The following is a 17,122-nucleotide window of genomic DNA, read 5'->3' as shown; positions in this document are numbered from 1 at the left end:
AGAGCATATTTTGGGTAATTTATGCTATGCTTCGTGCATTATGATCTCCCTTTAATTGTGTTTCGAGATACCATACTCGGTTGAATAGATTAAACTTCTTTACAGGCTTCTTCATATGACTACGTATGCTGACAACAAAGCAGAGTAGCGAGGTGTAGTTCGGAAAATAAAACACCATCCGCGCTTACTGCATTTAACTTGATTGGGCAATGCAGACCCATCGCAATTAGATTGTTGTTATGTATATGTGTAGGCTGTTGTATGTATTTTCTGTCTTGCATACATGAAATGGGTGATCATGTTTGTATTTAGAAGTGCCCATCACACAATTAGAATAATCTCCCATGTGTCAATGTTCTTCATGTGCTTTAAATGCTTAGGAGATTTTTTGTCTGTGGTTCTGTTGTTATCAGAAGTACTGCTCATTAGAAAATTATTGCCTTTCGGGATAATTTTTAGACGTCTATTAGGCATTCTCTTTTGCACAATTCCCTTTGATTTAATCCTGAGGTTCACTAACCTGCAGAAACTCTCCTCAACTTTTGCAAATAGTTTTGCAAACTTTTGGCATCTATCGGTAGATATGATGACCAGCTAATGATCTTAAGGCACTCTTAGCTATTTTGACCTCTTTCAGCTCTGTCTCTACTCATTTGATATTGGAAATATTGTGTCGATGATCACAAATGAGTTTAGTCATGGGCATGGATACGTTCATGTGCACAACACTGTATTAAAGCTTTTTCTTCTGCTGAAAAACACTTAAGAAAATATACATACAACGGCACTTTTCAACTTCCATTGCTTTCCTTTAATCCGTTTCAGTTAAGAATTTTCCAATAAATCCGATTCCGCTTTATTGGAAGGCATATTCTTATATTTCCTTATGCCGGGGTTTGCTTAACATCGGTTGTTTTATGTTGGAGCTTATTGAGCAACCAATAACCATGCTTGGAAATAGTGATGAACTTCAGGATCTTACCTTATTTGCTGGCTCTAGGGACGGCAGTTTTCATTCAGTCTCATATTTTGGTGAGCTCTCGTGTCATGATGCCTTTTGAGGCCATGGATTCTCTCGAGGTCCTTCCTTATCCTGCTGGAGTACAAAATCCATCACGCGTGGTGTCTTGATTACGTCCATGAATAGTTGAACTGTAGCTAGCTTTGCTAGAAGTGTTCTTGAATTTTAGACTTTTTTCGAGTGCGAACCGGTTCAGCCGGCTTTACTATTTTTCAGAGCAGTTTCCTGCAGTGGGACATTTCCCTAAGAGGCAAAATTAATGCCCCTTTCATTATTCATAAGATAGATGATCCTCTGTCTCATCTTCACCATGTGATACCTCCATGCTTGATGTGAATCGTTTATGGCATGCGCACCCGATTGCTGAGCTATTTATCTGTTTATTTAGCTGGAGATCTGAATCACTGTGATGACATGTGCAAGCGAAAACCAAATGAAACAAAGAGAAAATTCATTGTACGAAAGAGGAATGAATATCCCACATAGAAGAACATACATCAAGCTGCTTCTGCTTGTTCTTGGGCCTCCTCCTTGGGCTCCGGGCAGGCCTCGACCCCGTCGTGATGAAAATGTCCTCCTCGATCTCCTCCTTCAACGGCGATATCCAGAACTTCATCTTCTCTCCTTCCTCTCGCCCTCCCCCAAGAAGCCCTTGTAACTGCACGGATTTCGACTGCGGCTGCAACTGCTGCTGATGCTGCGCGGCGTAATTCTCCTTGTCCCCGCTGAGCGTGTCGCCTGCGGCGTCGTGAAACGCCTCGCCGTTCCTCAACGACAGCGGCGGAGGGGTTCACCGCCCTCCTCGGCCTCAGATTCCACGGTCGCCCCGCCGCTTCGGCCTCCTCTGCCTTCCCATCCTCGCTCGCGCCGCCGCCACCGCCTCCTCCGCCGGCCGCGCGGCTTGGGCGCTCCCCCTCCGAAGGCAGGGGCCACTCGTGGGGTGGGGGTGGGATGCGCTGATAAAAGGAAACAGAGAGGAGGTGTAGCTCGTTCTCTGCTCTTCACGAGGAGAGGGAGAGACGAAACCCAAAATATTCAAGTGAGGAGAGAGAAATTTTAAGCCGGAGTTGTCCTTTCTTCTTCTGCCAGCCCAGCCGAGCCGAGCCGAGCCACCAGCCCAGAGTTATTTCGGAGAGAGGAGAGAGAGACAGAAGCGCAGAAGATGGAGAGACGCGAGAGGAGAGAGAGAGTTATTTTCTCCTCTGATGCCGTCGCTTACGTGGAGCCACGTGTCGATTGGTGAGTGGTCTTACCCTACGCCTACGTGGAGGGTAAGGTCGTGCATTCGCCAGAGGAGAGAGAAAAAAGGCTGCCGGCGGGAGAGAGATAGAGAGAGAGAGAGTCGTGCAGGCGTAAAGTGAGGGCCTTCATGGAAAATTTGATTGCCCGTTACATTTGTCCTGTGTTTTTCTTTTTTCGTAGTTACTAAGTTTACTGACTTATTGCACAAGGTTTTCTAGATTTTCTCCCAAAAAAAAAAAACAAAAAGTTAGATTTTATTACCAACATATAAAGCAAATACTAATTTCATCAACTAAAAGAAAAATCTCATTGAATTTAGGCTCGTTCGTTTTGCGGAAAATGTGACGCTTCTAAAAGTCATTTTTCAAGAAAATATAATTATTTTTCCGTGTTCGGATGAAACTTGAAAATAAAGTGAAAAATATTTTTCGCTATTTGGTAAGGAAAATCTTTTTCCTTCATATACTCTTTTTCATTTATTTTATTTTTTAAAATGGATTTTTCATATTTTTAATTTTTAAAATCTATTATTAATTTTTTTTCTTTTTTTCTTTTTTATTTGTTTAAAATGGATTTACAACATTTAAAAATAAAATTTACAGAATTTACAAAAAAAAATTTTAAAAATTTATTAAAAAAAGAGGCGGGCGAGGCTGAAATTTTTGTAAATTTTAAAATTTTTTGCAAATTTTGTAAATTTTTTATAAATTTAAAAAAAAATTGTAAATTTTGTAAATTTTAAAAAAAATTATAAATTTTGTAAATTTTTAAAAAGATTTGTAAAAATTGTAAATTTTATTTTTAAAATATTTTAAATAAAATTAGTTTTAAATTTAATTTAATTAATTTTTATATTATATTAAAATTCAAATTATGCCAAAACGACGTCGTCTTGGCCAATTTAAGAGTTCTATTTTGGCCAACACCGAAACGATGTCATTTTGGTGAATTAAAGCTAAGTCAATTCTCAATGAGCCACCCGAACGAGAAATATTAATATTTATATGCCACATATGATTTCTTGCTGGCTTCTCCTGGGAGGTGGCACTCAGTGTCCCACTTTTCTTCAAATGCGCACTTAAGTATGCATTTCGAAAGTTATGACACTTTAAGTGTCCTTTTGTGTCAAGTTATGGACTTCAGAAAGCATTTTTATTCCCTCATTTGTCACAGAATCTTTGAGGAATCTCATCTGTTATGGAATCCTGAAAGTATGATAGTTGATCACTGCATAATGTGCCCTACTTTAGGAATTAAGTTGAGTACAGCAAGTTTTATCATGATTGTGGCACTCCACATGCTTACCTCTACTTAGGCCTATCATGGTTGCCATTCCTGTAAGTGGAAACCCACACTTAAACATCATATGGTTTTCATGATGTTTGTGTTTCCTTTGCCTTTTTCTAGCTGGCATGCTTTCTTTGAGTGAAGCGGTTAACCAACTTTTCTTTGAACCACTGTCGTTTGCCGCTTCAAAATGCAGACCGAAAATCCTCATCTGGAGATATATTTTAGGCCGCTTGTGATATTTGAGGAAGAATATTATTAGAGCAATAGGAATTTCTTCTTCCTTGCAGAACATACTTGCAAGGACAACAGCATTTTCGAGAACTTTCAGTCTTTCATGTGATTCTCTCAGATTATGATAATTAAGCTTGACCAGCTTCTGCATTGCACCATAGCTAGACCTTTGAGGCGCCGATAAGTTGATTTATGTGACATTTTGCCATTTTCTTTTTCCATAAATAAGGCCACACAGATATCACAAGTATTTTCAAGTGATCAGTGACTCTGCTTGATTGGAGGGTTGGCACACTAATGCAGAAAATTCATCTTGCCATTGTTTCTCCCCAGTTGTGAATGCCGTAATCAACTTCGTTGTTTCGTGACATAGAACATGAAAGTGAAAGCTCATAGAAGTCATTTCAAATGATTTATGGCTCCATAATTGATGGTCCGAGCAGATTCTTGCATTTCCAAAGGTGAAATGCAGCTTATCTCTGGCAACAACTAACGAGTAACCTTAACCTCCTAATATCATAATACTAAACGAAAAGAAAGGTCGCAGAAGAAAACTAAAACCTCTCCTGTCTCCTTTCTTCTTCCTTCCCTACACTTTAAAACAAAACTTGTACCTCCTTTGTTTATGACATCAACTCGATAAATCAAACCGTATAGTGTTGTTGAATGGTTTCAATGTCCATCCCCTTCAACTTCACCACTGAGTCAACATGTCCCTTAAGCGTGTGGAGCTCCCTTAGCCTGTCAAAAATTTCCAACAAGAACAAAAGTTGAAAACAATGAGTAGATCTGGCTTTAGGCCATTCATAACTTGATTTATGAGACAAATGAAGCTCATCACCTCGCGACTTCAGCACGTCTCCTGGCCTGCTCGGCAATCTCGGACAACTCCCGGTAGCTGCTCTTGTCATTGAACAGTGATGGTGGGGTCTGAAGACCATGGAGCGTCCTCTCAGCCAAAGCCCATTGCGCCTCCCTCTGGCCCTTGCCATAGTCCGTCTTGTTTGTGAATGCAGTCTTCAATATTAGTAGTCAAAATAGCATAAGTATAGTGAGCTATAAAAGCGGAAGTAAAAGATGCAATTGTTTTTTGAGGAATTGATGTTAAAAAGACGATGACAGAACCTTGCTCTGTAACATATTGTCCCAAGCCTTGCCGGTTAATGTGTAGCGGATCAAGAACTTGATGACGTCGAGTGGGAAGTACGTGATGACGCTGAAGATCCAGATCAATCCAGCCCATCCCCATCCGATGCCTTGAACCCTAGCAAAGCCCCAGGTTGCGTACACGGCAATGAGCGTTGCCACCTTAAAAGAAATCATAAGATGAGCCTGAATATTTGGCAGACAATGTGTGCGAGCAGAGAATCGAAAGCATGAAAGTTACATACCAATTGTGCAGCGAGGAAGGCACCGGCAAGCAAGAGTCCAGGGCGCTCAACAAAGGACCAGCTTCGCGATCGGGTTACAAAGATGAGTGCTTGACTAATGATGCTGACTTGGAGATAGAGCGCCGCAGTTAGCTCATCTTCGCTTCCTTTGATCGGCCTCACACCGAATGTATTCTGCAAAAATTATAGTAAGCATACTTTCTTTGCTATATGTGTATCGCCATAAAATTAACTTTGGCTTACGGGGAAGAAGTCAGTATCATGCGCAAGCCAGAAGAAGAGCACTGTCATTAGGGCAAGATAGGTTCCCAGAACTACGCCGGTGGCAAAGATCTCCTTGAGCTTCCACGAGTCGGGAACCGGAGAAGGCTTCACTCTGTCCTTAGAGATGGTCATGATGGTCCCGTCGTTTAGGATGGCAATAATGAGAACCATGAAAGGCGAAAAATCGAACTTCCAAATGAGAGCCACGAGCAGGAAACCCAGCACGATACGGATTGTGATGGAGACGGCATAGATGGTGTAGTTCTTCATCCTTTGGAATATGGCCCTGCTTGTCAACACGGCACTTACGATTACACTCAGTCCCGGCTCTGTCAAGACAATATCTGATGCACTTCGAGCTGCATCGGTTGCATCCGCCACCGCAATGCCGATATCTGCCTTTTTAAGTGCGGGCGCGTCATTGACACCATCTCCAGTCATTCCACAAATGTGCTTCCTCTCCTGGAGCTTCTTAACAATTTCATATTTGTGCTCTGCATGTTCAATGTATGTGTTAGTCTGCTTTGAACTTACAATGAAGGAATTGTCAGATGTGACTTATTATTACCAGGGAAGACACCGGCAAATCCGTCAGCTTTTTCAATGAGCTCTTCGACGGGAATTGATGCAATTGACTCATCCTTACTCTCACCAAGAAGAGAAGATGATGGATACATATTGGTACCCATGCCAAGCCTGCGGCCAGTCTCTTTGCCAATAGCGAGTTGATCACCGGTGATCATCTTCACGTTGACACCAAGGTTGAGGGCACGGCGGATAGTCTCTGCACTATCATGCCTCGGAGGATCAAACAAAGACAGGAGACCGACGAACTCCCATGGCCCTCCTTCGCTCTCCTTGGTCTTCTCAGGAACCATCTGGTGAGTGCCCAGACAATGTGATGACTCTAGACACAGTATTACGTAGAAAATGCAAAAAGGATGTCAGATATCTGATCATTGGCTTGGGAAGCTCACAAACCTGTCGAGCAACAGCAAGTGAACGGAGGCCACGTGCGGCAAAATTGTCGATGAACGAATGGGCTTTTTTCTTTGCGTCCCCTCTGAGATTGCAAAGGTCCATGATCTGGCATACAAGTACCGAAGTTACAAAAGATGACAAGGAAAATTGGGAGTAATTCTAAGTATGCATTGGCCACCTGTTCTGGAGCACCCTTGCTGCATCTATGCCAATTGCCGTTACCGTCGATGTAGGTGATCGCAGTGCGCTTGTCGACCGGGTTGAAAGGTAGGAAATGCACCTCTGTAATTCCAGCCCTTGCCTGTAGAAGGACATTCCCAGTTAAAATTTGCCTCCATTCGTTACGAAGAAGTTGTTGACATAAACATTGATGCAACATGAAAGAAAACGCTCAGCATGTTAACCACCTCTTTGGGGTCGGCCAACGTTCCGACGATTGAAGCATCAATTGCATCCTGGTTCTCAACCCTGGATGCCCTGGCAGCAAGCAACATAACAGTGTCCTTTCTGCATCCGTTGGAAATACCTGTAACGAAGATCGACCCCAAAAAATATTGAAATTCCACTGCGACATTTAAGGCTTTTGTTCAAGTGCGATCACCAGAATATAGAGCCTGTTTACTGACCTCGATCAAGCTCTTGTCAACACTGAGCTTGTTCAGGGTGAGAGTGCCAGTCTTGTCGCTGCAGAGTACGTCCATCCCGGCCATCTCCTCTATGGCAGTCATCCTCTTGGTGATGGCGCCTTGTTGTGAGAGTCGGTGAGACCCAATGGCCATCGTGACAGACAAAACCGTGGGCATTGCGATCGGGATCCCTCCAATGAGAAGGACCAACAAGTTGTCGATACCATCTCTGTAGCTCCTATGTTGGATCGGGTACATCACTACTATTTCAACTAGCATGCCCAACACAATCGAGCAAATGCAGAAGTTCCCGATAGCCGTCAACACCTAGTTGGACAATTAGAAGAGAATAGCACACTCGAATCAGCATAATCTCAACGTTAACTTTCAGTTATGGACAACAATTTCAAAGCATTGAATCAATGGAATGTCACATATGATTGGTACCTTTTGGAAGTGACCAACTTGGTTTGTACTGTCGACAAGGTGGGCTGCCTTGCCAAAGAAGGTATGGACGCCAGTGGCGATAACAATAGCCTCAATCTCACCTTGCTTGCACGTGGAACCTGAAAAAACTTCATCACCCGGATTCTTTGTCACAGGCAACGACTCACCGGTGAGCGCAGACTGATCAATCTTGAGGGGATCTCCTTCCAAGAGACGAGCGTCGGCAGGGACAATGTCTCCTAACTTGATGCTAATGACATCTCCAGGTACTAGGATCGCGGCCTCTTGCTCATTCCAGTTGCCATCTCTCAATACCTTCGTTAATTTGCTAACTTTATTTAAAATGAACTTAAGATAATAATGCAAAATTTGCATGTCGAACTTTTATAAACACAGAACCAGTGTAAGACACCTTGGTTTTAGGGGCTAGACCAGCCATCAAAGCAGCCGCAGCATTTCCTGCGTTGTTCTCCTCAATAAAGCTAATAGTTGAATTGATGATCAACAACGTCACAATGCCGACGAAGTCTTGCCAATCTGGTGGCTTTCCCTGTAATTTTCATGTATCTTTTCCTTGTGAGAGAGAGGGAGAGTGAGAGAGGGAGAGAGGGGGAGAGAGAGAGGGAGAGAGAGGGAGAGAGAGAGGGATGTGAGATATGTGATTACCCCTCCATTAGCCAAAGCAATGGCCATGACTGCAGCAGCTTCCATGACCCATGACAGAGGGTTCCACATAAAACCCAGAAACTTGAGAAACTTGCTTTCCTGTCATGTTATGCAAATCAATGTTACTATATGTGGAATCCACAGTAAAAGAATTCTATGAACATTAAAGGGCAAAAATAAAAAGTAATGTGATGACGCATTAACTATTTACCTTTTTCTCTTCAAGCTTATTCAGGCCGAAAATTTGAAGCCGCCTCTCACCTTCTGTAGTCGACAAACCCTCTCGTGTACATTTTAGCTGTTCGAACACTTCCTCCACAGGAATTCGCTCCTATAAGCACAACGCAGGAAATTCGTGGACAGTTATGGCCGACAGTGTGTTTAATGATTAGAAATGAATGAGACATGTGAATGTAAAAATCGAAAGAAAAAGGTTAAGTTGGCGAAGGCTTGAAAACTATGCTTAATGTGAAGTTGCCTTGGAATGCAAGAATGAACCATCATTTCTCCTGTCCATATGTGGAGACACTCTCTGTTAACCGAGAAGGGCTTACAAGGTCGATGCTTTCGTTCTTGATTTGTTCTAATGAGATGTCGCCGGAGGCCATCGTGACGGAGACGGAGCATAGAAGAAAGAAGAAAGCAGTAGCTGTATCGAAATCCCTCTCTTTTCAGAAAGCCCCCTCTTCCTCCAAAGAAGGACGAGGAGAGGCTCAAGGATGTGTGAGATCTGTTCCTTTGGAGAACGACCGGGAGGAGCTTAGCTTCAGGGCTGTGGTCTCTTTATAGTATTCTGAGAGAGAGAGAGAGAGAGAGAGAGAGAGACGTTCGGACAACAGTTTTTCCGGGAACAATCAGGTTGATTATGGTGATTTCGGCCTTTGTGGCATGCCAAAGTCTGCGGTCGAACTGTTGGATGTCATTTTCATGGCTAATTTCAGATGTTCCATGAATTCTTGACAATTGTGGGGAGGTGATAATTTAGAATGCAAGAGATGATGGCATGTCTCCTTGAAGTCTCTATGCTTGTGCTAATCGTAATGCATTAGGTAAGCAAGGGTATTAACAAATTTACCTATCTAAAGTGGGCTTTAAAAAAAATAATGAAAAAGTGGGTTTTTATGTAATATGAGAGAAAGTAATATAATATGAGCTTATTTTTTTGAGATAGTTAAAAGTATAAACAAAGAGAATTCAGCAACCACGGCCATTAATAATTTAGCGGAAACCAGTGATTTATTAGGAATGAGAATCATCAATTGCGGCAATAAACTATTCATGCATAATACTCACACAACAAACGATCATTATAAGATCGTTAGCAACCTACTTTGTCCCCATGGTATTTGCTAGTTATTGACATCGTGACATCCCAAGTTCAACGTTTGATGAGAGAAGCCTTTTTGAGTAATTTGTAAATAAAATTCATCCTCAAATGGTAACCACCAAGACGGTTGATTAAGTACTCCATTTAGGAAGTTGATTTAAGTGGACCAGACCGTGTAATTGCAAAAATGGTACAACAACAAGACCACTTGAGAGGATGAGTGTTTTAAGGAAACAAAAATCGCCTAGTTGATCCAAGGAGAGCCAGGAGGAAGAAATTGTACTATTAGTCCTAAACCTATTTATATGTTAATTTAATCTTAAAATTTTCAATTTTGTCAATTTCTAAACTCTTACGCGAAATTCCAATATAATCCTCCCGGTTGATTTTCCTGAAAAATTGCTAATATTGTGATACGCCACATATGATGATCGGTAATGATTAAATTACTACGTCAAGTGCTGGTTGAAAATTGATCGGAATAGCTATATTGGAATTTCGCATAAAGATGTAGGACTAAATTAGCAAAATTGAAAATTTTAGAACTCAAGCTCAAAGTTATATGCTGGACAAAAAGGCCCGAACAAGGTGCAACTCTTAATAGGATTTGAGAATGACATGAGGAGACAAATTGATTGGATCAGACATCTGACATTAACAAGGATACTAGTATATTACGGAAAGGGAATTTGTGACTTATCTAGTTCTACACTGGATGGGAGATGTTTAGAGTCACCACCTTGTGCTTATTTGTGTACTCTTTTTTGGCGATTCATAATGTGGCATCTAATATCCCCATGCTTTTAAGGTCAATAGCACAATAAATAAAATATTATGTGATATCTTGCTATGGTGGTAGAGGGAATTATATATTTTACGATGGATTGGTTAGGCATTAATGAAATAGCAACTAAATTAAAAACCCATCATTTTTCACTTCAAATTCACTTGCGTCCTACACTTTTGAAAACCACAAACATTGCATATGACAATTTGCATTGAAGTTAATTCTCTTCCCCCCCCCCTCCCTCCCCCTCTCTCTACATATCGATAAAGTATTACCAAATTTTATTTATTGAATGATAGGAAAAATTGTCTAAAAAGTTCTGAATCTATTGTACTTTTACCAATTCAGTCCTAAACCTTTTAATTTTGCTAATTCAATTATAAACATTTTCAATTTTTATCAATTGAATCCATCCAACTAATTTTGGCCTAAAAATGCTAACATAGACGTCAGCAGTGCCACGTAGGACTGCCGTCATTGATATTGACAATTTATAATAATATCTTAATATTTTTTTGAATTTTTTTTTTTTTCTTTTCTTTCTTTTCATTTTGGCATTCTTTTTTCCAATGGTCGGCTGGCTAGCCTCGCCCACCATAGGCAAGACCCAACCAAGTGAGGGTGAGCCCTAGCAAGGGAGCCCTCGCTCAACGTGGCCCGTGAGGATCAACCTTGCTCAAGCCAAATCTAGCGAGATTGACCTTGCCTGGGCAAGACCTCACTAGATCTAGTTTGGGTGAGCCCCTAGTGAGGCGTCCCCTGGTAGATTTGGTGAGGCCGGCCCTCACCCATGCTAGGGCCACCTCGCCCACATTGCCATCGCCTAGTGAGGCCACCTTGGCCCCGGGTGGGTTAGCCTCACTTGGCCTACATGAGGCGGGCCTCGCTCGGGTGAGGGCTCCCCTCACCGAGGCTCACCCTTGGCCAAACAGGCCTTGCCTATAGCGGACAAAGCTAATCAACCGGCCATGGCTAAGTGGCTGGCCATGGCCGGTGGTTGGCCATTCACCAGAAAAAGAAAAGAAGAAAGCCAAAAAGAAAAGAAAGAAAAAAAATAAAAATAAAAAGAAAATTTAGAAAAATTAAAAATTGTCCATTTAGCGCCAACGATCCTATGTGGCACCACCGACATCCATGTTAGCATTTTCTGATCAAAATTATTTGGATGGACTCAATGGTAAGAAGTGAAGTGTTTTAGGACTGAATTGGCAAAATTAAAAGATTTAGGACTGAATTGATAAAAATGCAATATGTTTAGGATTTTTTGGACAATTTTCCCTTGAATGATGTGATAAAGTGATTAGTATGAATGAAATAAGTAAAATCACTTTGTTCTACTCTCACTTCTTTAAGTAATTAATTAATCCAAAGTGGAGTTTCGTGTGTACATACCTCAAGCAATAGTCTATTCTTCAATGGAAAAATTTCATTGTTAGGCATATTATTTTGATCAAATCCCCAATTTTTTTATTAATCTAATCAAATCATTGAACTTACAAACTTCAATGGAATTACTTGATTAGAAAAGTTTCGTAGGTTTGATAACTTAATTATTTAAGAAGTTGATTGGAAAAAATGCACTACTTCGGAGACTTTAGTCTTCATTAAGATGGATTAGCCAGTGGTTTTGAAGAAAATTGATGAACTACTTGTGTCATGTGGAGTAAATTAGAGGACATTTGATTGATTCAAAGTTGAATTGATCGAACTCTATTATCAAATAGATGAATTGACATTTTTCCTTTCATTTCTATTCACTCTTTAAGTTCTTAACCATGGAGAAATTTCATCTTTCCATGTCGGATCAATGAAGGATCAGACAAAGATGTCAAATCCAAGTACAACAATCCATTATTGAAACAAATACTGGCCTCAAGGAATAATCTCAACAGCTAGCAACTCATACTAAGAGCAAACTTGAGACATAGAACACTCGGATGTAACCAAATAAATTCTTATGCCATGAATACCCAGATAAATAGTTTTGTAAATTTCCTCTAAATGCAAATTACTGTACATAGTCTCTTCTTCTTCTTCAATTCTAGCTCAGGAACTTGCTCCAGATGGCTTCTTGAAGTACATTGTCCCTCCTTTGGCTGGCTAGTTCTTTGGCTAGTGCTCTATTGTTGCCAAACTCCAATGCCTTTCCTAGCGCTTTAGCAGCTGGCAAGCCTCCAAGCCTTCTTCAGTTTTTGTGCCAATTTTGCCTAGACCAGAGCCACCGGATGCCCCCTCTCCATCACCAATGAATCTCCTTTTCTGCCTCCTTCCCAAGGAATCAAAGGCGGGTATTAGAGCGGAGGATTTTCCGCCCTCGGCAATTCAGACCTCCTACTTCACTCATTTTCTACGCTTTTGTCCAGCTCGACCTGTCGAGTTACGAAGTTGTAATCACAGACGTGGACAAGAAATGGACGAAGAACTTCATCGCCACTCTTCACGCCAATAACCCCCCCGGCAAAGGCCCATCTGTCGGTCGGTGGTATGCTTCAAACTTGAGCATATTTGCCGCCTTAACCGTGAATTTCAAGAATTACAGGGGGGCCTTCCCTAGGTCGGTCATTGGTGTGGCTCGGGACTACAATTTCGACGGCATCGATTCCGATTGGGAATTCCCCACCAGCCCACAAAACATGTCGAACCTATCCCACCTCCTGGAGGAGCTGCAGATCTCCCTAGAGAAGGAGCACATAGCTTCGGGCAGGCAAAAGCTCCTCCCGATGGCTGCCGTGTACTTCTCCACGGAATTCTTCCTATCCAAATGACCCGACAATGTCATACCCAGGTGAAGCGATGAGGGATTACTCGGACTTCTGAATGTGATATGCTTCGATTACCATGGGACCTGGGACAGGACGGCCATGGCTGAGCATGCGCTGATCTACGACAAGGCAAGCAACGTAAGCACAAGCAATGGGATATCGACGTGGGATATCCACCGTGGTGTATGATCCTGAGACCATGTCCACCTATTTCTATGCTGGAACGAGCAGGATTGGATATGATGGCCCGACCTCAATAGAGAACAAGGTCAAGTTCGCTAAGGAGCAGGGTCTTGGAGGCTACCTTTTGTGGGCAGTTGGGTATGATGACCAGGATTGGACTCTTTCTCGGACAGGTAGTTAGTATAGTGCATTAAATTTACTTTGCGGAACTGAGATTAATGCTGCCAGAGGACTCAAATAAAGCAATCGGATAGCTTCTTTCTCATCATGTAGAGCATAGTTACGTGCCTTGCCATTTTATATTGTTGGGAAGTCGATTGACTTGTATCATATTTCATATTTTGCAACTTCAACTACAAGGGGAAGTGGCAATTGATAGACTACAATGTCTACGGGCAGGGTACATGGACGGCGATCGATGTTGATAAGCTTCATCCTGAAGCCTGTACTATCTTATTTACAGGATATGAATACGCAATACAGAGAAATGCCATGTATTACTATTTTTTGCTGAAAGTTGCTTACTAAACGACGGGATAAGCTGGCCTGGACATCTCAAGTTGAAACGTGGAACTTTTAATCGACCATCATAAGCATTACCATGCCATTTAACATACATGTTCTGCTCCTCAATCAATAGTTTTATTTTACAGAGATGTCTTAAGATCAGAATGATAGTCATCATTGCAAGTGCATTCATGTAGTCATAATGACTATACAAAATAATTTTCAGAAGCTCAATTTATTTCATCTTCTCTATCCATTCCGTTATTTCAATAGACATAATCAACATTACCTAAAACTTAAACTAATGATTCTAAATGCATTATGATATGGAGGTTCTGTCCTATGTTGAGCTCCCACTAGACATTAAAATGTCCCAAGCTCCAGTGAGGCCTCCGCACTGTCTGTCAATTTCCAATTCATTTTCCATAGATCCAAGCCCTAGAAGCTGCAAAATACAAATCAAATGAGCTTAGCATATTCTTGTAGAGCGTTTCCACTAATAAACTTTCAAATGTAGTCAACTACTTGGAGAGAGTAAATTACCTTGGGTCGATACCTTCCATTCTTTATCATAACTAAGAGCCCAAAAGAAGTACCCTCTTAGCCCAAGGGCCTGAGCGAGCCGAACCTTAGTAGCCGTCGAGACAACACCGTCGTACCCCACCCACGATGTCCCTTGGAAAGAGTAGGTCGACACGGTGGTCGCATCGTACTTCACGGTGGCATTGTTCTCCTTGTTGAACGTCTCCACTTGGGAATAGGTGAGCACGCCGTCATCTCCAGGGCCGAGCCCGACAGCTGGCGCACCGATGCCGTGAACGTTCGGATCCTTGAGCTTCCAAGTCCTTCCGTAAAGTGGCAAGCCCATGACCAACTTCTTTCTCTGCAACCCGGCCTTGATCCATGACCTGAGGCCATAGCTTGAGCTGATGTTGCTATTCGGGTCGAAGAATGCGGCTTGCGCCCCCGTGGCCGATGTGTCCCACGAGCCGTGATAGTCGTAGCACATGGCGTTGATAAAGTCCAAGTTCTGATTGATCGAAGCCACGGGATACATGCGATACGTTCCCGAGAGGAAGAAGTCAACGGCGAAGTACACAGCCGCCGTGAGAAGCAGCGGAGGCCGAGCCGTGGCCTTGGCCTCACTCTTTATCGCGCTCCGCCACTCTTGGAACAACAAGCCCAAGTCCGCCATCTGTTTCGGGTTCTCGGGCATTTCCCAATCGAGATCGAGCCCATCAAAACCGTACTTCCTCGCGACCTCAATGGAGGAGTCTGAAGAGCTTCCGCGTCGAAGCACTCGATGCAATGGTGGCAAACAGAGTAGGGCCATCACTCGCGCCGCCGATGGAAATAAGGGTCTTCACGGGCGGGTTCTTCCGGCGGAGGGAGGCAGTGAAGTTTGAGAGCAGCGGGGCTGTCGAGTCCGAGACTCCGAACTTGTAAGTCGAATTGCTTGGGGAGAGGAAAGCGTAGAGGATGTGAGTGAAGAGCGATGTCTCTATGGACGACGGAGGAAAGAACTCGAGACCCACGAAGGATAATAAGCGCCTTTAACAGCTGCTGCCAGAGTCGAAGCCGCGACAGCGACTTCCACAGCTGCCGTTGAGAAAAGAACTATGAAGAGCAAATTCAAGAAGCTGAAATTTGCCATGCTTTGCAGGAAAAGGGTTCAAAATGTCTAAGGCATGTGTGCAATTAAAAGGGTTGGAGCCTATGTATATATACAAATCAGATGTCTCTTAGGAATTATTCAGGTCAGGTTATTGAAAAGAAAATTCTTGGGACCGCAGAAATGATTGATTTTGTCCACAAGTTGCGTGCTTTTGGAACCATATTCTAGAGAGGATAAGGAAATGGAGGACATGTTAGTGAGTGGTGGTTTTTGTTTTAGTTGAGAATCGCTGGCCTTATTGGTAAAAGAGCATTTATGAATTTGGGAATATATTTAGAGGGCTGCCTTTCTTGACCAGCTCCATTATTTGGTCCAAAGTGATCTGTCCATTATGTCTGGAGCTGAGTTGATTGGCATCACACTCATCCCACACAATTCACCTATCACATGGGTAATTGAACTCAACGCTAATGTGATGAATTACGGTTTCATTTGTGTAATTGAGTCAAACTAAATGGAATTAGTGAATTACTTGAAGTACTTTCGAACACCGTTACGGGCCATTCGTGTTATAGCTGGGTTAATTTTGCGCATATAATTTCGAAGACTGCATTGTCAGCAGAACATTCGAAAAGGCGAAGGTTAACTTTGCCTAGTCAATAGGAAGAAGTCAAGGGCATGTAAGGATCTACTCTCGTTTTGTCGAGCTCTCTGTCTACCTTCATGGTAGTTTTCTGCTTTCAAACCGAACCCTAACTCCATCCTTCGTCTACCTCACTCCATCTGAAGCCCCATTTTGCCTCGCTTTTCATCTAAACCTCTTCTCCTTTCGCTCACTCACACCTTTTCCCATGAACCCATCACTCTCGACTCCTCCTCAACAAAACCCTTTCACCAAGTCGCCTCGGAAGCTTCCTCAAAACCTGATTGGACTTTCATCGGCCCCTGCATGTGTCAAATTCAGTCGAATTCAGAGACTTTGAAGCTGCCGACATTTTCTATATCATCTGAATTGGGTCGAATTCACAGTTTCAGGCTTACCTGGGTAACGGTTTGAAAACTCCTCTAAGCAGGTAGATAGGGTCTTGATGCTGATTCATCCATGGCAGCTCCCGGATAGGATAAAGCTCCCTCCAATTCAGATACTTTGCGGACAGACCCTGAAGAAGATGCACGTCTAGCTGCATTGTGCAATCGGTTGGGTCGACTGTGGTCAGAATAGAGTGTCGAAGTATGGGATGATGCGCCGTCAATCGAAAAGATAGAAGAATGCAAGCTAATCCTTGTTGGTAAAATTCTATCTAATCCCTCAATAAATTTTCAAGCCTTTCAGAACACGATGAAGAGAGCATGGCGAACTGATCAGGTCGATATCTCGCAACGCGAAGCTGGATTGTATGTTATTAAGTTTAGAACCAAAACAGAAAAACAGAGAATTCTAGATACCGGACCCTGGCTATTTGCGAGTCATCTAGTAATTCTTAAACCCTGGTTGTCTAATACCCCCTTACACTGCCATGACTTCTCGACTTGTGCCTTTTGGGTTCAAGTTTTTGGTCTCCCCCTGGAACGCTGCACAGAAGAAATGATAAGTAAAGTTGTTCGCCATGTTGGCAAGGTTCTACAAGTTAAGGTTGACGATAAGGAAGGTACAACACTTCGGGCTAGTAGAGCACGAGTTGAGATAAGCTTGCAGGAACCTCTCAAGATAGGACAACTCATTAGATTAGAAGGAAAGAATATCTGGCTAGACTTTCGGTACGAACGCCTATCTCACTTTTG

General features: G+C 42.5%; 3 protein-coding genes across 3 annotated transcripts; 1 reads left to right on the top strand and 2 right to left on the bottom strand.

The window, feature by feature from the left end:
* Window positions 1-4,265: 4,265 nt before the first annotated feature.
* On the bottom strand, window positions 4,266-8,767 carry LOC104438426 (ATPase 8, plasma membrane-type). Its single transcript, XM_039308361.1, has 15 exons — window positions 8,714-8,767; window positions 8,371-8,490; window positions 8,160-8,258; window positions 7,906-8,043; window positions 7,494-7,808; window positions 7,043-7,373; window positions 6,828-6,946; window positions 6,599-6,721; window positions 6,421-6,525; window positions 6,008-6,317; window positions 5,419-5,933; window positions 5,176-5,349; window positions 4,910-5,092; window positions 4,626-4,801; window positions 4,266-4,525 (listed from the first exon to the last, which is right to left on the bottom strand). Exons 1-15 carry the CDS (start codon window positions 8,765-8,767, stop codon window positions 4,429-4,431), a joined length of 2,859 nt encoding a protein of 952 aa, XP_039164295.1. The 3' UTR covers window positions 4,266-4,428.
* A 3,751-nt stretch (window positions 8,768-12,518) lies between these two features.
* Window positions 12,519-13,038, top strand: LOC104431274 (class V chitinase CHIT5a-like). The gene is made up of 2 exons (XM_010043933.2): window positions 12,519-12,590; window positions 12,637-13,038. The coding sequence occupies exons 1-2, from the start codon at window positions 12,519-12,521 to the stop codon at window positions 13,036-13,038; spliced, it is 474 nt and encodes a 157-aa protein (XP_010042235.2).
* Window positions 13,039-13,914: 876 nt separating this feature from the next.
* On the bottom strand, window positions 13,915-15,446 carry LOC104431273 (nod factor hydrolase protein 1-like). The gene is given in 4 exon segments (XM_010043932.3): window positions 13,915-14,170; window positions 14,269-15,002; window positions 15,004-15,247; window positions 15,250-15,446. Coding segments are annotated over 4 exon segments (1,137 nt in total). The 5' UTR covers window positions 15,380-15,446; the 3' UTR covers window positions 13,915-14,141.
* Between the last annotated feature and the right edge of the window lie 1,676 nt (window positions 15,447-17,122).

This window comes from Eucalyptus grandis, chromosome 3 (assembly GCF_016545825.1).
Source record: "Eucalyptus grandis isolate ANBG69807.140 chromosome 3, ASM1654582v1, whole genome shotgun sequence".
NCBI lineage: Eukaryota > Viridiplantae > Streptophyta > Magnoliopsida > Myrtales > Myrtaceae > Eucalyptus > Eucalyptus grandis.
Note: the sequence above shows the minus strand (reverse complement) of the source record. Positions and strands in the feature narration are given on the sequence as shown.

Excerpts from the sequence above, each read along its gene's own strand:
- LOC104438426 (XM_039308361.1), bottom strand. The coding sequence starts at position 8,767 with ATGGCCTCCGGCGACATCTCATTAGAACAAATCAAGAACGAAAGCATC. Across the intron at positions 7,809-7,905 it reads GTCTAGCCCCTAAAACCAAG|GTATTGAGAGATGGCAACTG; the intron begins GTGTCTTACACT and ends AAATTAACGAAG. Across the intron at positions 6,526-6,598 it reads GCAAGGGTGCTCCAGAACAG|ATCATGGACCTTTGCAATCT; the intron begins GTGGCCAATGCA and ends CTTGTATGCCAG.
- LOC104431274 (XM_010043933.2), top strand. The coding sequence starts at position 12,519 with ATGAATCTCCTTTTCTGCCTCCTTCCCAAGGAATCAAAGGCGGGTATT. Across the intron at positions 12,591-12,636 it reads CGGAGGATTTTCCGCCCTCG|CTCGACCTGTCGAGTTACGA; the intron begins GCAATTCAGACC and ends GCTTTTGTCCAG.